At 39.7% G+C, this 17,500-nt stretch overlaps 1 protein-coding gene across 1 annotated transcript in view; it reads right to left on the minus strand.

Annotated features, from left to right (window-relative positions):
* LOC138208858 (zeta-sarcoglycan-like) overlaps positions 1 to 17,500 on the minus strand; it is a 328,769-nt gene that overhangs the window by 144,893 nt on the left and 166,376 nt on the right. Inside the window, exon 2 of the mRNA XM_069167050.1 lies at positions 2,265 to 2,474. Within this exon, the coding sequence (XP_069023151.1) occupies positions 2,265 to 2,474 (210 nt within the window). The remainder of the gene's footprint in view (positions 1 to 2,264; positions 2,475 to 17,500) is intronic.

The raw sequence follows: 17,500 nt of genomic DNA on the forward strand, positions 1-17,500 counted from the left end.
TTGATATGTTTATGTGTGTTTCTGTCATTTTTTTTTCTTTCTTCTTTTTCTTACTTCTATTTTATTCTTATCTTGTACTAGCACAAACTTGAACTACTTATCCATTGTCATTAGAAGGGGGCTGGCATGTGCCCAGTTTAGAAAAGAAGGTAACCGTACCAGCACAGAAGCTAAGCAATGTACCGCTGTGGACGAGGTCAGCCACCTAAAAAAGGGGCATCTAACGCCGCGTTTCCTTTCCAGAAAGGCCTTTTCTGATAGGGAGGTGAAGTTAAATCACTTTTTTCAAAGCCACGAGACTCCTTTGACAAAACCAGTAATTTGACTTCGCAGAACACAGTAGTTGCTGGTTGGCTGCTACCTCGAGTGGTTAGTTTGTTTGTGTTAATGCGTGACTTTGTCGTCAGTTTGGATCTGAACTGTTAAAACAAACCAATCGAGGCAGCTCTACACCAGCGACTCATGTTCTGAGAGGTCAAATTACTGTTTTTGTCAAAGGAGTCTGGGTTTCTTTGAAGAAGGCATAGAGGAATGTTGCAGTTCTCCATCTGAGAAGGCTTCCTGTTAGTGAAGCTGTAAAAATATTCTAAACATAGCATACACTTAAACTGACATGGATTTTTTTTTTTTTTTTTACAAAGATATTACACATATTTCATGTTGGTACAGCTGCCTTCTTGTCCAAACTGAAGACGTGCAGCCCCACATATCTATGGCAGGTAAAATATTGACTATAGATAAGAACGTCATACAACTCCACTTCAACCAAACGAAACAATTCCAAGACCATCAAACTAAACAATACAATATGTTGTAAACAAGACAGATATATGGTTACAAAGGGTTTCATAATGTACCACTGCTGCCTACTGCTATGGTGAAGGTTTAGGCAGGTTTAAGTAATGGTTAGAAAACTATTGATTAACTATTGTTAAAAACCAAGCTACTGGATTAAGATAAGGAAGTGATTATAGCCAAGGTTAGAAGATGAAAAAAATTGGTTAAGGTTTGGGAAATGTAACACTTATGGATAACAAATATTATATAAATCGGTATTGCCTGTGGGGAAACAAAAGTTTTGAGGGTGTATAATACATCCCGTTACCTCCGCCTTGGGCCTGGGACGTACTGGATGCGAGGCGTGTTTTCATTTTGGGGACCATGTTACCAGATGAGAGCAGCCATACTGCCTGCTTTGAGATGAGCGAGTCCTGCCTTGCGTGTGATTCATCTAGAGAATAGACCCGATGCCTATTTTTCTCGTGCCAACCAAAAATACACAGACAGACGATATGTGATCACATATGCACTATATGGTCACAGCAAAAACCCAGGGTAGGCTCTAATTACATCATATCAATACTTTATCAGGTGAAGAGCAGCGTTTTCCCCGCTGCCGTTTCCGTCTCTATCTCTCCGCTGTGTTGGTGTCTGTGTCTCAAAAAGTCAAGTGCTTGCTTTTTGGTTACAACTCATCACTTGTTGGACCTCAAAAATGAAATACTGATGGCCATTATCAAAGAGAAGCTTAAGACCTGCAGCAGCAGCACCGCTGGTGACACGCAGCCGGTGTGTACACACACACACACACGCGCGAGCTGCAGCTGCGCAGCCTGGGAGAGGCGACACACACGCCACGTAGACTGTGTTCCAGGTCTTATTATCAGAGTTAATTTGGTCAACACCAAATATACAACAAAGGGATTATATTAAAAAAAGCATTTAAAACAAATGAAATGTATTTTCTCCAGAAATATGTGCACGTATCTAAATGCAGCTAGATGAAGGGAATCAGTGACAAGAAGACAACAAATATATATATAGATATATACATATCTATATATATATAGATATGTAGATATATGTAGATATTCTCATAAATTTAAAAAACTCTCATTTGGATCAATATAGAATTAAAATAAATAGCCACTTTTGTATCAAACACACCTAATATTCATCAAGCAGACACCACTGATGGGATGACATCTAATTGCACACACACACACACACACACACACACACACACACACACACACACACACACACACACACACACACACACACACACACACACACACACACACACACACACACATTTTTACACCACTGTTAATGCCATGATCACTCTCATGTTTCATTACATTACAGCAAACCTTTTAAACCACCTTTTACAGCTTTCCCACATGAACACCAATAAACATAAACCCATATATCATCCTGGCCTTTTAATGACACACACACACACACACACACACGTCTCTTACCGGGGTGAAGTTCATGACTTTGAGGATCCAGATGGTCAGCGCCAAGTTGACGATCATGGTGGCGAGGAGGAGGAGGATGAAGAAATACAAGCATCTCTTCCTCCAGCCGTAGATACCCACTGCTGGGTAAACCTGGGCACCGCACACCGACGCCCCCCGTTGGTGGAGGGGGTTGGGTTGTGCTGCGAGGATATACTGCTCCTGGGTCATCTGAAAAGGACCAAAATATAAGAATATGTGTAAGAATCACTGGATTGAATGAGGAAGTTGTATTACATATCAAATGTGACTTTGACGGATTCATCTCTGTTGCTCAGAACCCAAAATTTGAAGGAAAACTTTTTGTGAAATACATTATAAATTCTGAATATGGCCAGTTACAGTTTGTGAAATGAGGACATGAAATGCTTCATTTTGTCGTAAAATTTGAAGCGATTCAGCTCTGTAAAGATGCTAAACAAGTATCACAGAGAGGCATGCTCTGTAAGAATGATGTCTAACCGTCATTGTACCATTCACACTGGGATAAGACTTGTAATGATGATATGCTTGACTCGAGTCAGGCATATCCCTATTATAGGTCTAGTTGTGTATGGTTGAGTTAAGAGTTCACAGGTCCACAGGTCTCAAGTCAGATTTATCAAAAGAAAGAAAATATACAAAGACACTGCACACTGTAAAAATAAATCGTATTCTGCACTGACCCACAGACTCTGGATTAGGACTATTGTTATAGTGAGAATAGCTGCAGCTCAGTGCAGACGCAGCTGCAACAAAGACACTCTATCAGAAACGTCTTACTGTTGAGTTATAAGAAGTGTAAATGACCAGGTTATGATCCATATTATATCCTGAATGTGATTCAAACTGAGATAACACAAAACAGGAGCGAGTGTTTAAATCAAGGTATCTATTGACAGCTCAAGTGGACTGAACCTGAACACAATGTCAAATAATTACTAGATGTTCTACAATTACAGTAATAGCGCAAAACTGTAAGAGTAAAAAATGAATCCCCTCAGTGACACCGGTGAGTATCTAACACAGGACACCAAAATGACAAGATACGGCACTGCTTGCAATGCAGACAAAGATCAGACAGACGGGAGCGGGGTGAACTTTTAAGGTTTTGGTCGAGGAGGACTGAAAGATAGAAAGTATGAGGAGCAGAACGAGACTGAAAAAAGGAGAGAAACTGAAGGTGTTTGAAAGTTTTGAGTGTGAGATAGCAGGCGAGAGAAAGACCAAAGCATGATAAAAAATGAGATAGAGGTGGAGCCGTAAAGTGGAAAGATAGTACAGCATTGAGTACCGAGAGATAGTGAGGGAGGATGGAGAGAGAGAGAGAGAGAGAGAGAGAGAGGGAGAGAGAGAGAGAGAGAGAGAGAGAGAGAGAGAGAGAGAGAGAGAGAGGGCAGATAAGACGGCGGAGGAGGACTGAGTCCATTAGTTGTAGTGCAGCAGGCGGAGTCATTGGTGGCAAGAGATATGGACACTGGCTGCAAGGCACTACTATCTCTGTCCATCTGACTCTCTAACTCTCTTTACCTTGCTCTCTATAGCTCAAATTCTCTCTCCTTCCCTCCCCTCCGCTCTCGCTAATTCACTCCCTATCTCTCTTCTGCAACTCTCTCTTCCTTTATCAGCCCCTCTCTCACACATACACACACATTATGTCTTTATTTGCTGAGGCTGCATGACCTTAACACCTCACAGACTGTTGATTTGTCTTTCCCCCCCCTGCAATGCTTTTTCTCCATATAGTCTTGCATGATGATACCAACAAGCCTTGATGGAAACAAAAATGCTGACTCTTGCCTTGCCCGCAGGGGGAAAAAATAGGAAATGCCGACTTGGCCTGTTGAAGTTCAGTTGTTATTTTTAGAGGAAGAGTCAAAAGCAAATATGAACCTATTATCTGTTTCTCCACAGGGGGTCCGGCTTCTCATGCACAAAAAGCAATGCCAAAGGTCATTTTGAGTCAATGTTATTATACCTTCAAAACTTAACCTGTGTTAAAGTTCCGGAATTATAGACAACAAGAAAAGTCAGCTTTGACATTGTTTAGGGTGATGATGGGGTCATCACCCCGAGCCACAAACAACAAGCAAAGCAGGACATTGGTGTCTCTGGTTGAAAATAGTTATGGGTGATGTCTACAGTGAAGCAGGGGGAAGGATTCTGCTTACTTACTTAAAATCACCACAGGCTGTCTACCTTTCATCACCAAAGTCTGCTCTGAACTTAATTTTTGTAATTTCTGTCAAACATCAGACCCACATGTGGCAGAGCCACGGCACATTAAATGAGGTTCGAGAAAGCACAAATATCTCCCTATGGTCAATGCCTGTTGCTTTGACTCCTTTATCCTACTGTGTCTATTCATATTCATGTGTTTATTTCCTTATTTATGCATGTGATGTCAGTGTCATTTTGCATATCAAGCTTGGAAATTAGATCAAATCACAGGAGGTCAGTCGAGATGCACTCTATGCCAGGCTTCCATCATAATGACCGTCAGCCATCGGACATGTACGGAAGGAATTATTGTAATTGCTAAACTAGTGAGCTACAGCTAAACAAATATTGAAAAACAAAAACTATTTTACTGTTAGTTAACTTTGATACAGGTCTCAGCAGGTTGTTCCCCTTCCCATTAGGGATCAGACTCAGGTGTGGCATCCAGTTTACCTCCAGCCAATCAGACTAGGTGTTCATGAATAATGCAACTATTATGTAGATTGATTCAGCAACAGCTGGCTGGACAGACAGAGGGGAATCTGAGCTGTGAGGAAAGATGGGCTGAGAAAGGTCTAAATCTGCTTTGGTGAACAAAATGTGATATGTTTAAAACAGACTCAGCATTAATAAAAAAATGAGTAAAAAAAAAAAAAAAGCAACAATACCAGATGTGACTGTAGATATCGCAGGCATTGTCCAACACTTGATAACATAATCCTTATCTCATTTAGCAGAAAGCAGTTTTGAGCAAACCAAGGATACCTATCCTGTCTTTTCATGTGAAAGTTCAAGGGCAGTCACCTAAAAGATAATAATGTCACTTCAACGACACCAGTCTGACGAATTCTCCAAAGTGATGGTGTGTTACTGAATCTAACACAGCGGCGTGTTTTCCTTTACACTCCAGGAGCCATTTTCCACCTGAATTATCCAAGAAGCTGGGTGACTGAACTGTGATAGGACAGAGCAAAAACACATCGAATCCAGACGACAAATGTACCCAGGATGCATTGAAGATCCAGTAGACCAAAACCCATCCGGAGGAGCACAGAAACACATTCGGTGACGATGGAGTGTGAATTCGATGTGTATATTGCATATGCAGCAGTTATTCAAACGTTAAAACAGCAATGCATTTGTTAATATTGAGTACAAGAAAAAAAAACAAAAAAAACAGCATTTAATTCCAGATTTAAATGAGGGGATGAAAGGATGTGATACAGATTACAATCTGTTTTTTTGGAAAAGGATCATGGAGCTATTTTAAATGTGCATATATAACAAGCGTTCGATATTCTGACCTAAATGTAACCCAACACATTTATATCTGAGCACAATCTGCATACGAGACATTCATGCCAAAAAGAAAGGAGGCTTCGTGTTTTAAATGGGCTAATGAATGTTTTGTCTTTTCACAGTGAAGACATTTTTCAGCTGCTTTTTGACCGCACGTGGTCACGCTGTGCACACACAATGCAGATGAAACAAGCTGAGCACAAGGCATTGGGATGGGCTGACTATCATTTCATTTTCTGTATTCAGAGTCCACATTGAATCAATAGCAGAGCGCGCGTGCGTGTGTGTGTCTGTGTGTTGTTATGTTTTGCGGAGTGTGCACTGGACTTTTCTGTGGGGACCTAGAATGCTAATAATTTTCCTGCAAGCATCAACAGTGGGAATCAATGGGTGCACACATATCATTGTCTGTGGGTGTGTAGGTGTATACATTTTTTCATGGATATTTCTTAAGGGCGACAATGTAAATCACTAACAACAGGTTTGGTTTTCACTGGTTAAACTCTTTTCTCTCTTTTTTTTTTTTTTTTTTTAAATCAACAGCATTGAATTACATAATGCCATTCCTGGATGGTGTGTATTCGGTTTTATGACTTTTCAATTACTCCCGTCACTCAGTGATTTACTGTAACCACTCTCTGTTATGCTCTGCCAGTGACTCACACATTATCATGCCTCTATATTTGTGTCTCATTTCACTTAGAGCCATGCATGGTTATCAATCCAACTCAGCACTTTGACAATTTTTTTTTTCTTTTTTTCCCATCCATACAGCTTTTTTGCCAGGGAAAATCCGCTGCTTCCCTCCTTTCATTATATCTTTTTTTTATTTATTTTTTTAGCATTCCTCAAACTGGTCACGAATTTTACCCCTAGTTTAGATTACCATTAAAAACATATTTCTGTCCTTGCACTTAATTTTTCCCCCTCGTCTCTCCTTCCCCGATCCTTTTTATTCGTCCTGACATACTTGGCTTTACTGCTAAAATAATGAATCTCAAGAAAATGTTTACAAAATATATACAGTCATTGACTATAAATTGTTAAACCATAATTTGTAAAATACCAAAGTAACAAAGATTTGGTTCATTATTCCACTGCTGAATAGTATTTCATCCCTTTTCAAGTAGAGTTGTCACAGGCTGCGGCGACTAACTGGAGCTAAGTGACTTAGCACAGAGGTTTTAGCAGCAGTTGTTGCGCTGGCTGGCTGAAAGCACGTTCTTTTTTCTCCTGTTTCACTTCATTTATTTCATCTTTTCCTTTCTTTGTTCTTAACCAATCCATTTTGTTTTCCCCCCCTCTAACCTTTTTTCTGCCGAGCACTCGTCCCTCCTTCCCGCTCTCTTCCAATGCATTTCTTAGATTGAACTGACAATGGAGTCATCAATCAATCCCATGGTGCACCACAGCCTGAAGGCCCTGCACAGCGTGGCCTAACTTTATTAACACCATAATGTCCTGACAGCCATAATAACAACAGCTACTGGGGCCATGTCACCATGGATACCATTAAAGCATACCACCGGCTCTCTAACAGAGAGTTCAGTCGGTTCAGGGAGTCTGTATAAAGTAGACTCGCCATGCAATACGTAAAGTGTGTAGTCGACACGACACGACACGACACGACATGACAAACCTGGGTAAGTAACACACACTCGTACCGTCTTTCTCCTCTGAAACTCACCTCTTGACTTTAAAGACTTTGGCAAACAGATAAGTGGACAAGAAAATGATGAGATGAGATGAAGAAGAGGAGGAGATAAACATAATGAGACAAATGAGGGAAAATGAAAAGAGGAGAAATATATTTGCTTGTGATGAATACATGAGACTTTTCCACCCCCGCAAGCCCTCAAAAGAAGCAGCCCAAAATAAACAGCTCGACTTTCCTGAGAGCTGATGAGCGGAGACGAGAGGATGAGAGATATTACTTGAAGAAATCTTTCTATGAATTTGTCTTTCATCTTTTAATATTATTAATATTTCATGTACAAAAACAAATCCATTAGAGCAAAAAGGCAATCACAAATTGGCTCACACATACAAGTGTTGAGGTTCTTCGCAGGTAACAGTTAACGGTTTGGTTAAAGCTAGAAGCAATATGCCTGAGAATGTCATTTTAATGATGTAAAATATATAGCTTTCAATGTAAATTGATTTTACATTTTACAACTGTGTGCATTTTCATTTAGATTTCCTACGATGCTTCTCAGCATGTCCAGAAAGAGAACTGTCAGAGCGAATGAGCACTGATGCACAGTGTCTTTTTTCCACATTATGTAACTAAATAAATGTTCTTACATGTGGGATGTGAATTATGTGAGATTCAGCTTCGTGACAAAACAAAAAAGAGTAGAGTGCGAACAGATGTACATGTGTGCTGCCTGATAATGTATGTGCAAGCTAGATAAATGGACACAGGTGGAAACGGATACATTTGACATGAACTCAAGGCCGGATAATGAAAAGAAGGGTGAACGGATGGACATGTAAACAGTATATCTGAGAGTTTAAGATTTTCTTTCACAGATGAAATCCATATCAAAGTGTAATTAACATGTACCCACGGCTGATTGGTGCTGCCGCTATATGTGAAGTGCTGAGGGCAATCCGATGTATCTGTCAGCCAGCATCACACAGTCGGGGCGCTCTCCTCATGCTTATATTCAATCAATACCACCGCTTCAGTATCGCTCCACTTCAGATGGCTCTGATATTCTCTTTTTGATTCTACTTTAAAAAAAAAAAAAAAAAAAAAAAAAAAGATAAAGCTCAACCACCGTGAGTTTTGTTAACAGTGAACCTGATGTTGTTGGTTGAATGTGGAGCAACTGAATGTTAGCCCGAGCTTCTTCCTTCAGTTTAATTCTTAATAACAATACACTGACATAGATGAACAGATGCTACTCCAAAAGTGATGTAATACATGGTGGGACAAAATACTGGACCATTAGTGTACTGGTTATAAATAAAGTAAGAATTATGATTTGATTTCTTTAATGTCACCTATGGTACTATGTCTGTTCTCTAATATCTTGAAATTATGTTCTATCCCTAATGCATTCGTGTTAACAGTCTTTGCTTTAAGGTTTCAAGGCTGAAAACCAAGCACTCACATCATCTGTCAATTAAAGAATTGGGGCATCACTGTGGATGCTTGGATTTTAGAATGAGGTTGGATTGTTGGCACTCTTAGGTGCTAATAGTAACAACATCACCTTTTTAATTGGGGCATAACATATTCTCTCTACATAAAAAACTGCTTTTCCGAATATTGATTCAATTGTATCATAATTACAATAAACTAAAATGGATTGAATAAACATTTTTCACAAAAGTGAAATACATGAAACAGTTTGCAATGTTGTGTTTGAGTGTAAAACATGACCGATCAAACTCATCGAATTATAAATATGATATTAACTGTGCTGATGAAAAATATTTACCATTTTATATTTATAATTCTTATCCTTTCCTATTCATTTTCATTTTTTTTTTTTAAAGATTGTGTAACCTTTTGTAATCATATTCCATATTAAAACATATCATACATTTCCATAGTACAATATATGTGTAGATACATAAATAACAACATTTGGAACACAGTGAGGCAGCAGGTGAGCACATGCGTGACGGATAATACACCGAGGGAGTTTATGTCCAATGCTTACACATGCAACACACTGTTGGTGTTTTCATGCATATGTACACTTGTTTTTCATGTGCTGGTGCGAGTGTGTTTGTGCCACTGTGTTAAAACATGAAGCCAACCAGATTGGGAGGCCTCTCTCTATTGGCTGGAGGTTGTTGGTTTGGACAGCTTGCCATTGCTCTCTGTCACTGTGGGCATTCAGGTGTTCAGCCAGTGGATGGATCTCACACACACACACACACTCACACACACACACACACACACACACACACACACACACACACACACACACACACACACACAAATCCACGCAAAAACACACACGTACATAAACAGAGAGTGAAAAGGGAGTAAAAAGAACCCAAGCGTACATGTATAAATATATATAAAAATAAATAAAAAAAATAAAAAAATCACAAACACGTGTGGACAATCACAAACCACACCGCAGCTACATGCACCAGAAAACACAAAGGAACATTGTCAAACATAAACAGTGTGTTCACCCTTAAACACATTCAGACACACAAACAGGGCTCCTGTTCAGTGAGGCGCTCACTATTCCAACAGGTTTACGTGGTTCTGCTGCAGGCCTAGTGTAAAAGGAGAAGACTTAAGAGGACATTCTCCTTCTCTTTTTCTGGCTACACACACACACACACACACACACACACACACACACACACACACACACACACACACACACACACACACACACACACACACACACACACATCTACCTATGCCAAAAGCACAACAGCTGTCTCCATATAAACAACCTGTGACAGACAGAGACGGGACAAAGAGAAGCACCATTAGGGAGAGAGGCAGCTACTAAAACAAGGAAGCTGTATAAAAAGTACAGAAGTACAGAATGGTGTGACTGGGAAAAAAGGACACATGCTTCTGGGCTTTGAGTGTTCATTGCAATACGGTGGCCTTTTTACAAAAGTCAGCCTCAGTTTTTTATGGAACATATATAATACTGGTGTAATACTAGCTACAAAAATAAACGTGCACAAAACCAGAAAAAAGTATGTATCTTACACCCGGCGCAATTGTTTTAAGTTGTTTTTGTCATCATTATTTTTTGAATTTTCTCTTATTCTAGCGTCTTAAACTCGTTCAAATTGTGGTTCAAATTCTCCTCCATGATAATAAACTGAATATAATGTGTTTGTGCACTGATGGTCAGGACAATGCAAGGCATTTTAGGCTTCAGCTTAGGAGTTCAAATCACTTGTAGACATTTTTCACCATTTTCTGATCATTTCAAAACCAATCAACTAATTCATTATTCAATAAAATAATCATCAGATTAACAGATAATGAAAATAATCATTAGTTACCACCCAACCAGCGCAAATGTTCGGCTTCACACTTTGGCACCAATTTAGAACATGGGTTGTTATACATTAAGCAGTTTAAACAAACAATCTAGGCTGTGTGGGTTTTTTTCTGACTGGTACATCCTCCTTCATCCTTGTGTTTTCCTCTTCATCTGATGTTTGTGTTTGTTGAGACCCTGCTTTGGTGCTAAAGTAGCTGCTTTACAACTGTCTCTATTTATAGAGACTCCGGAGTGAAAAGTTGTTCTCATTTGTCTCTGTCTAGATTTATCTCCATCCAATGATGTCTTTCGTTTGTTCGGGACCCATGAGACTAATTAGTAGATGATGGAAATGGAGAGGGAAAACAAGAGAAGCCCTGCAAGACTGAGATACTGTAAAAAAAAAAAAAAAAATAAAAAATAAAAAATAAAAAAAAAATTAGAAAACACATTTTAAAAAGAGAGAAAAGGCAGGTAAATAAAAAAAATAAAAATAAAAAAATACATCAATACTTGTTTAATTGGTAGGTTCATGGCTCCCATTGGCCCCTAATCTGGTCAGTAGGGAAGTTTCCTCCACAATGAAGCAGCCGTCATCTCCAACTTTATCCAGTCACATGCTCCTATGAAGAATATTTGCCTTCGTAGGCACTGAAGGTTGAATTGGTTCTTTAACTGCCTGGTTGCTTTAGAATTGTTTGAAAATCGATTGGTTGAAAACTGCTCTCTCACAGCAGACCTAAGCACGTGCTTACACCCACCAGCAGAAGGATAAGTTTAGCAAACAAGTCAGTAGGTGCACAGCAGAGAAAGTGTTTCAGAAGCAATTCTAGTTTCATTGTAGAGGTATGGCCTCATCAAGAATTCTAGTTTTTAAAGCACAGCAGTCACAGTGACTCTTCCTTAATGGGGGAAGGAAAAGACTCCCCCACATTTGTGGCCTTTTCATCATGACACATGACACTTCTGTTGAACATTCATGAGAATATTTCCAATTTATTATCTGTAAGTGCTTCATTCATCGCAGTTATTTTGATCGCTCTGGCAAGTAATACTTTGTAGCATTTGTTGAAACGTTACATTTCACTGTGTAGGCCATTTCAGGACCACGGACAGCTCTGTAGCCATACACAGTGCTGGGTTAGCAAAGAGCTCTCCGTGGTGCTGAAGGAGGATCTGCCGTTGTAATATAGTGAGATTATAAAGTGAAAGATCAACAAAACTTGTTTATGTATTTATTTACAAGCTGGGTGCTGTGCGGTTGTCTTACAACACACTAATCCTATTTAAGTCTTGTGTTATATATGCAGTCACTTCTGTCCAGGTAAACATGCAATGTGCCTCATTGCTTGTCATAATGTCTGGGTCTCTGTGAGCATAATCTGCAAAGTACACTGCTGTTTCTTTCTCCGTCTTGACATTTGTCTTTCTCCCCTTGAATTCTCCTCCAGCCCCACTCTTGCTCTTCCAATAATGCTGATTTCTTTTCCTCAGCCTCCCTCCCTTTCCTTGTCTTTGGCACGCCGCCTCCCGCTGAGTCAGTCTCTGTCAATCAAAAAGCCGCCACTGTTAAGCACAGCCAACACCAACAACAGACTTAAGCTGTTTTTTTATTTTTTGTTTTCTCACTCTCTAATGAAGAGATAGATGGAAAGCATCATGGAAACAGACTTTGCTGGGAATGCAGCCTGCTTTTTACAGCGCTTTGAAAATCACAATAAAAGCTGACGAGCGAGTATGGTTGGAAGATTTGTTCATGCTGAACAATCTGTGTCATTCCTGAAATGTATATTTTAGCTTTTAGCAGCACAACTTTGCAATTAAAAATGTATTCAACATCTGATTGGTTGCATTACACAATCAGATGTTGACATTTTCTCTTGTGTGCATAGGATGAGTCATAGTAGCTAGGAATAGGAAAATATGAAATGATAGATAGCTAGATAGCGAGATAGACAGCTAGATAGATAGACAGATAGACAGATAGATAGATAGATAGATAGATAGATAGATAGATAGATAGATAGATAGATAGATAGATAGATAGATAGATAGATAGATAGATAGATAGATAGATAGATAGATAAATCCTACAAATAAGGACATTTTTTTATTTAGGTATACAACCCATTCGCAACCACAAAAAACAAGTCAACTCCTGTATTGAAAGTCGATTCTTAAACGTTAGGTTAAAAAGAAGTCTTCACTCTGATAAATCACTGTGTTAAGAAAGCTGGTGATGTCGTGACAGTGTTCCAATAAGGGACGTCATACTTCAGAACAGGTCGGGAACACAATGACGGGTTGAAAGGACGGAAATGAGAGCAAGAAAAGAAGTTTATACTGAGAAGTTTGTGTTTGTGTGTGTTTGTGTGTGTGCGTGTGCGTGTGCATGTGCGTGTGTGTGTGTGTGTGTGTGTGTGTGTGTGTGTGTGTGTGTCGGTACAGTAGAGAAGATAAACTCTGTGACTTTGAGAAAGGGACAAGAAAATAACTGTTTCGCTCCCCCACTGTGTTTATTTGTTAGAGGGGTAAAACAATGGTGCGGCAGCTCTGTGTGTTTATGTGTGTGTGTGTGTGTGTGTGTCCGCCTGAGATAGCGACACTTGAGAGAGGGAAATACAGGGAGGAATCACAAGAGGGGGAGGAAGACGATTTCCAAGGGCAGGCACAGTGCGAGAGATGTGATGGACGCCTGCAGTAAGTGCATCACATGCCTGCCTGTGTGTGTCTGGGTATGTGAGCGCGCATGTGTGTGTGTGTGTGTGTGTGTGTGTGTGTGTGTGTGTGTGTGTGTGTGTGTGTGTGTGTGTGTGTGTGTAAATCTTTCCTGGTGACAGAATCAGCGCACAGGCTTTATGACCCCACTCAGTAGGCTGGCCTCCTCAATCATCACCACCCCCATACACATTAATATATACACACACACACGCACACACACACACACACCTCATTTTTCCTGTCTCCATGCTAACTTTTTAGGCATGTGCATGTCACTCTCTTTTATTTCAAACACAACTTCTATTTTCAGAAAGTTTTTTTTTTTTGACAGAACATAAATACCAAGTTAACTTTGTGCCTTTAACTCGACCCATTGTGGATAGATACATAACTACACAAGTTAGCACACACAATCGGATGACACAGTGGTTAAGATACAGCTTTCTCTCTCTCTCGCCGTCTGTCTTCTCCGTGATGTCTGGCGCAAAGCAGCACCAAGCACACCACAAGTGTTCGATAAATTGCTAAAGTGCGTTTGCTAAAGTGTGTTGCTCTATAGAACGACTGCGTGATTGAAAAACCAAAACCTGGTCTTAAATCAAGTCAGTATTTTCCTATTACTTTACAGGCTCATCATGAATACATTATTATGTTCCAATACAGGGGGATGCACAACACGTGTTCTTGTTACAGACACTAACAAACTGCAGCACAGAAAAATTGAAAAATCCAAATTAAAAAGACAACAAAAAGGAATATTGTTATTGCGTACATCAATCGGTTCAATTAGTCCAAAAACAGATCTGTTTTCTTTGCAGAAAATACTTTTTTTTTTTTTTGTTTTGTTATCGAGTCGGAAAATCCGCCTTGGTGCAAAAGCGCACCTGGCTGTTAAAAGGAAATGAGTTTCTGTCAGGTTAAAATTAAAACACACCTTTGCTCATTTAAGAGACTCGGTAAAATGCCTTTGAACCATGTGCCTTATTTTGTGCTCAGATAATCCACTGTTCAAGTGGATTTGGCCCTAAATGAACTCGCCCCATGATCTTTGGACCGCTAAAACCCTGTATCTTAAAGTCATGTTTGAGTAATGGCAAAAATGCTTAAAATGTAATATAAGTGAATGATAAAGACAAGTAAATGTTAAAACACACACACACACACACACACACACACACACACACACACACACACACACACACTTGAGGCTGCATGCCGCAAAAGAATGCTATGATAAACACAAATAGACAATTATACAACAATTTCTTGACGTTGCTCCACATGACCATGACTATCGGTCCCACTTCTGTAGTTGCCTTCCAATTGAATTTCTGCCACGATTTAAATAACTACTAAAAGCTACTTAATGCTGACGCAACTTTTTTTGTAAAATAAGTTCAACAGTAAATTACAAGTTTACGAACTACAAAATAAAAGTGAGCAGATAGCATTTGCGCTAAAACTCGAGTGGATCTCAGACTAAATTCTCTGGACGCAGTCAAAGGTTTTGTCCAGTTTTAGCCTGTGAGCTAACAATTTAGCATTAACAGGAAGCATCCTCCATCCCACCTTTATCCGTCTTGACCTTTACCTACACCTCTGTCTTCCTTTCAATGACTCTTCTCCTCCCCCCGCCCTCTCCCCCTTCTCTTTTCTATCTCCCTTGCCATCATTCACTGTACTTGCATTTCTTCCTGACTCCTATCCTGATTGAGTTGTGTGTTGTCAGCCCAGCAGCCCGACTCAAAGCTCCCTTTCATGGCTCGGACCAAAGAGTGTATGTGTGAGTGATGTGTGTGATGTATGTCCAGCAGTCTCTCATGTCCGAGTTCCTCTATGGGCCACTCATACATCAACCTCCGAGCCCTGCACCACATAATGGAACGAGGAGAGTCTGGCTGACAAAGTGGGGATGAAAGAGAGAAAGAGTAAAGTGTTGTGAGATAAGGAAATTAGTGACGGGAGGGCTGGCAATTGACTATGTGACTTAAATACACGTCTCCCTCTCTTTCATTTCTTTATCTCTCCGTCTGCCATTGTAACCATCCACATTCCATCCACAAAGCCTCTTGGAAATGCTTTTAGCGACTCCAAATACTTCTGTCCTTGCTTTACTCCTCACAACAAGGTGAATTAATTTGCCTCTTCCATTTCTACAAAGCTAAATAATCAGTCCTATTTTTCGGTCAAGCTGACATCATTCCAGTTCACAAGAGAACTCATCAGCCTTTCCCTCCTCCATACTCACGCAAACTGGTTTCTATTTAAAGTCCGTCTCAGTCACCGTTGTCATATATTCACGCAACATTATTTCTCGAAGAGATAATCTTCAGAAAGATCTGTAAGATTTAAGCCTGTATATTTGCATTGCACACTGCTTGTTGCCTGGGATTTCCTGGCACTAAATCAGACTTGGTTGCTTTCTGATGCTTCCACTGTGAGTGAATTCAGAATCTCTGGACTTGCTGTTTACCTTTTTAATCCTGCATTGACTTGCCTTTGAAAGAGCTCCCTCGTTATTTATCTCCATGCTTCTGAGTCCACTTTGAATTTTAAGGAGTTTCATCCAATTTTTAATGTCGCTTCAACTAAAAAAAAATGAACGACCAGTTTACCTTTAAAATCAACACATAAACAAGCACAGTAGTAATACATGCTTTACAAACAGGAACATTTCCATCTAGAGGAGTAATGTAGCAAGCAAAATCACTCGCATTCGACATGCACTGTCTTCTTTAAGGACACTCTGGCCACTATCAGGATCTTGCGTTCTGACATTGACAGTGTATAGGAACTGTACATCAGGCTTTAGAAAGTCATGGACATTACATACAAGCGCACACATACTGATAAATGGACTTTCTGAAACTCGATTGCTGCGTGTACACCTTCCATGGGTTTCCAGTGTGTGCGTCAGCAAAGCAGTCAGAGCTGAGTTGCTAGTTTAATAGCTGACGTGGGACTATGGCCAGATGGAAATAAATTAGCTAAAAGTGAGGTCAAGAGAAACCAAGTGGGTAGAAAAGCTTCCGTAAAGAAAACTGAGCCAGTACCTTCAAATATAAAGTGAAACTGACCAACACATGAATGTACGAGATCCACTTTTAAATATAAATACAAGTGATTCATAAGCAATTTCACAAATAGAAGCAAAACAGGGCAAGACTCAACTTGGACAAAAACATTATTAAAAGTAGGATTATCAGTCGACCCTGTTAGATTATCATTTTAAATGCTCAATGCCAAACTTAAGCATGTGTTTTATACTATCGGTACAAAAGGCTCGTGGCCATTATCAAAACTAAGTGGGTTGAGTTTTATGGCTTAGAGTACAGATTTAGTTCAGCTAAGAAGATAAAGTTCTCATTAACTCATGAAATGAATATGACTTATGTAAGATGCTCTTCGACTTTACAGCCATAGATTTCTGCTACTGATTAGCTGTGAGGTTTCTTATCAACAACTGCCTTTATCGTAGTCCGTAGTTATTTAATAGAAAGGCTTAAATTAGTTTTGTATCACGTCTTTGGTAGAATTCCACATTCAGGGCCTCATTTTAGTAAAAAAAAAAAAAAAAATACATCAAGGTTTTGATTTCCAGCTTCACACGTTTTACTGGCAAAGCTCTGCTCATGTGATGCTCTGAAGCAAATCGGCGCAAGCTTGACACAAGCTGTCCCTGAGCTTATAAACCCCGCTGGCCAAGCCTGAGATACACAATTTTAATGAGCATGAGGCATGTCAAAAAGCAACTTTCCAAATTCACATACAACTAAATGCTAATTCTGTAGCAGGGTTGGGAAGTGGAGATAATTACATTTCTGAGAGCAGGAAACAGGGTAGCGGTAGAGATGCAGAGCTCAGCATTAATGTATGACAGCTGAACGAGCAGCAAATGTTTATATGAACTGTCTTTTGTGAGCGATAAGTCATGGACATACATGATTGGGTGGTGCATGGAAAAACATGATGATGAAACAACTTCCTGCCTGA

The sequence above is a fragment of the Embiotoca jacksoni genome, unplaced genomic scaffold (genome assembly GCF_022577435.1).
Source record: "Embiotoca jacksoni isolate LCO1_2020_lvr unplaced genomic scaffold, fEmbJac1.0.p SCAF_4, whole genome shotgun sequence".
Taxonomy (NCBI): Eukaryota; Metazoa; Chordata; class Actinopteri; family Embiotocidae; genus Embiotoca; species Embiotoca jacksoni.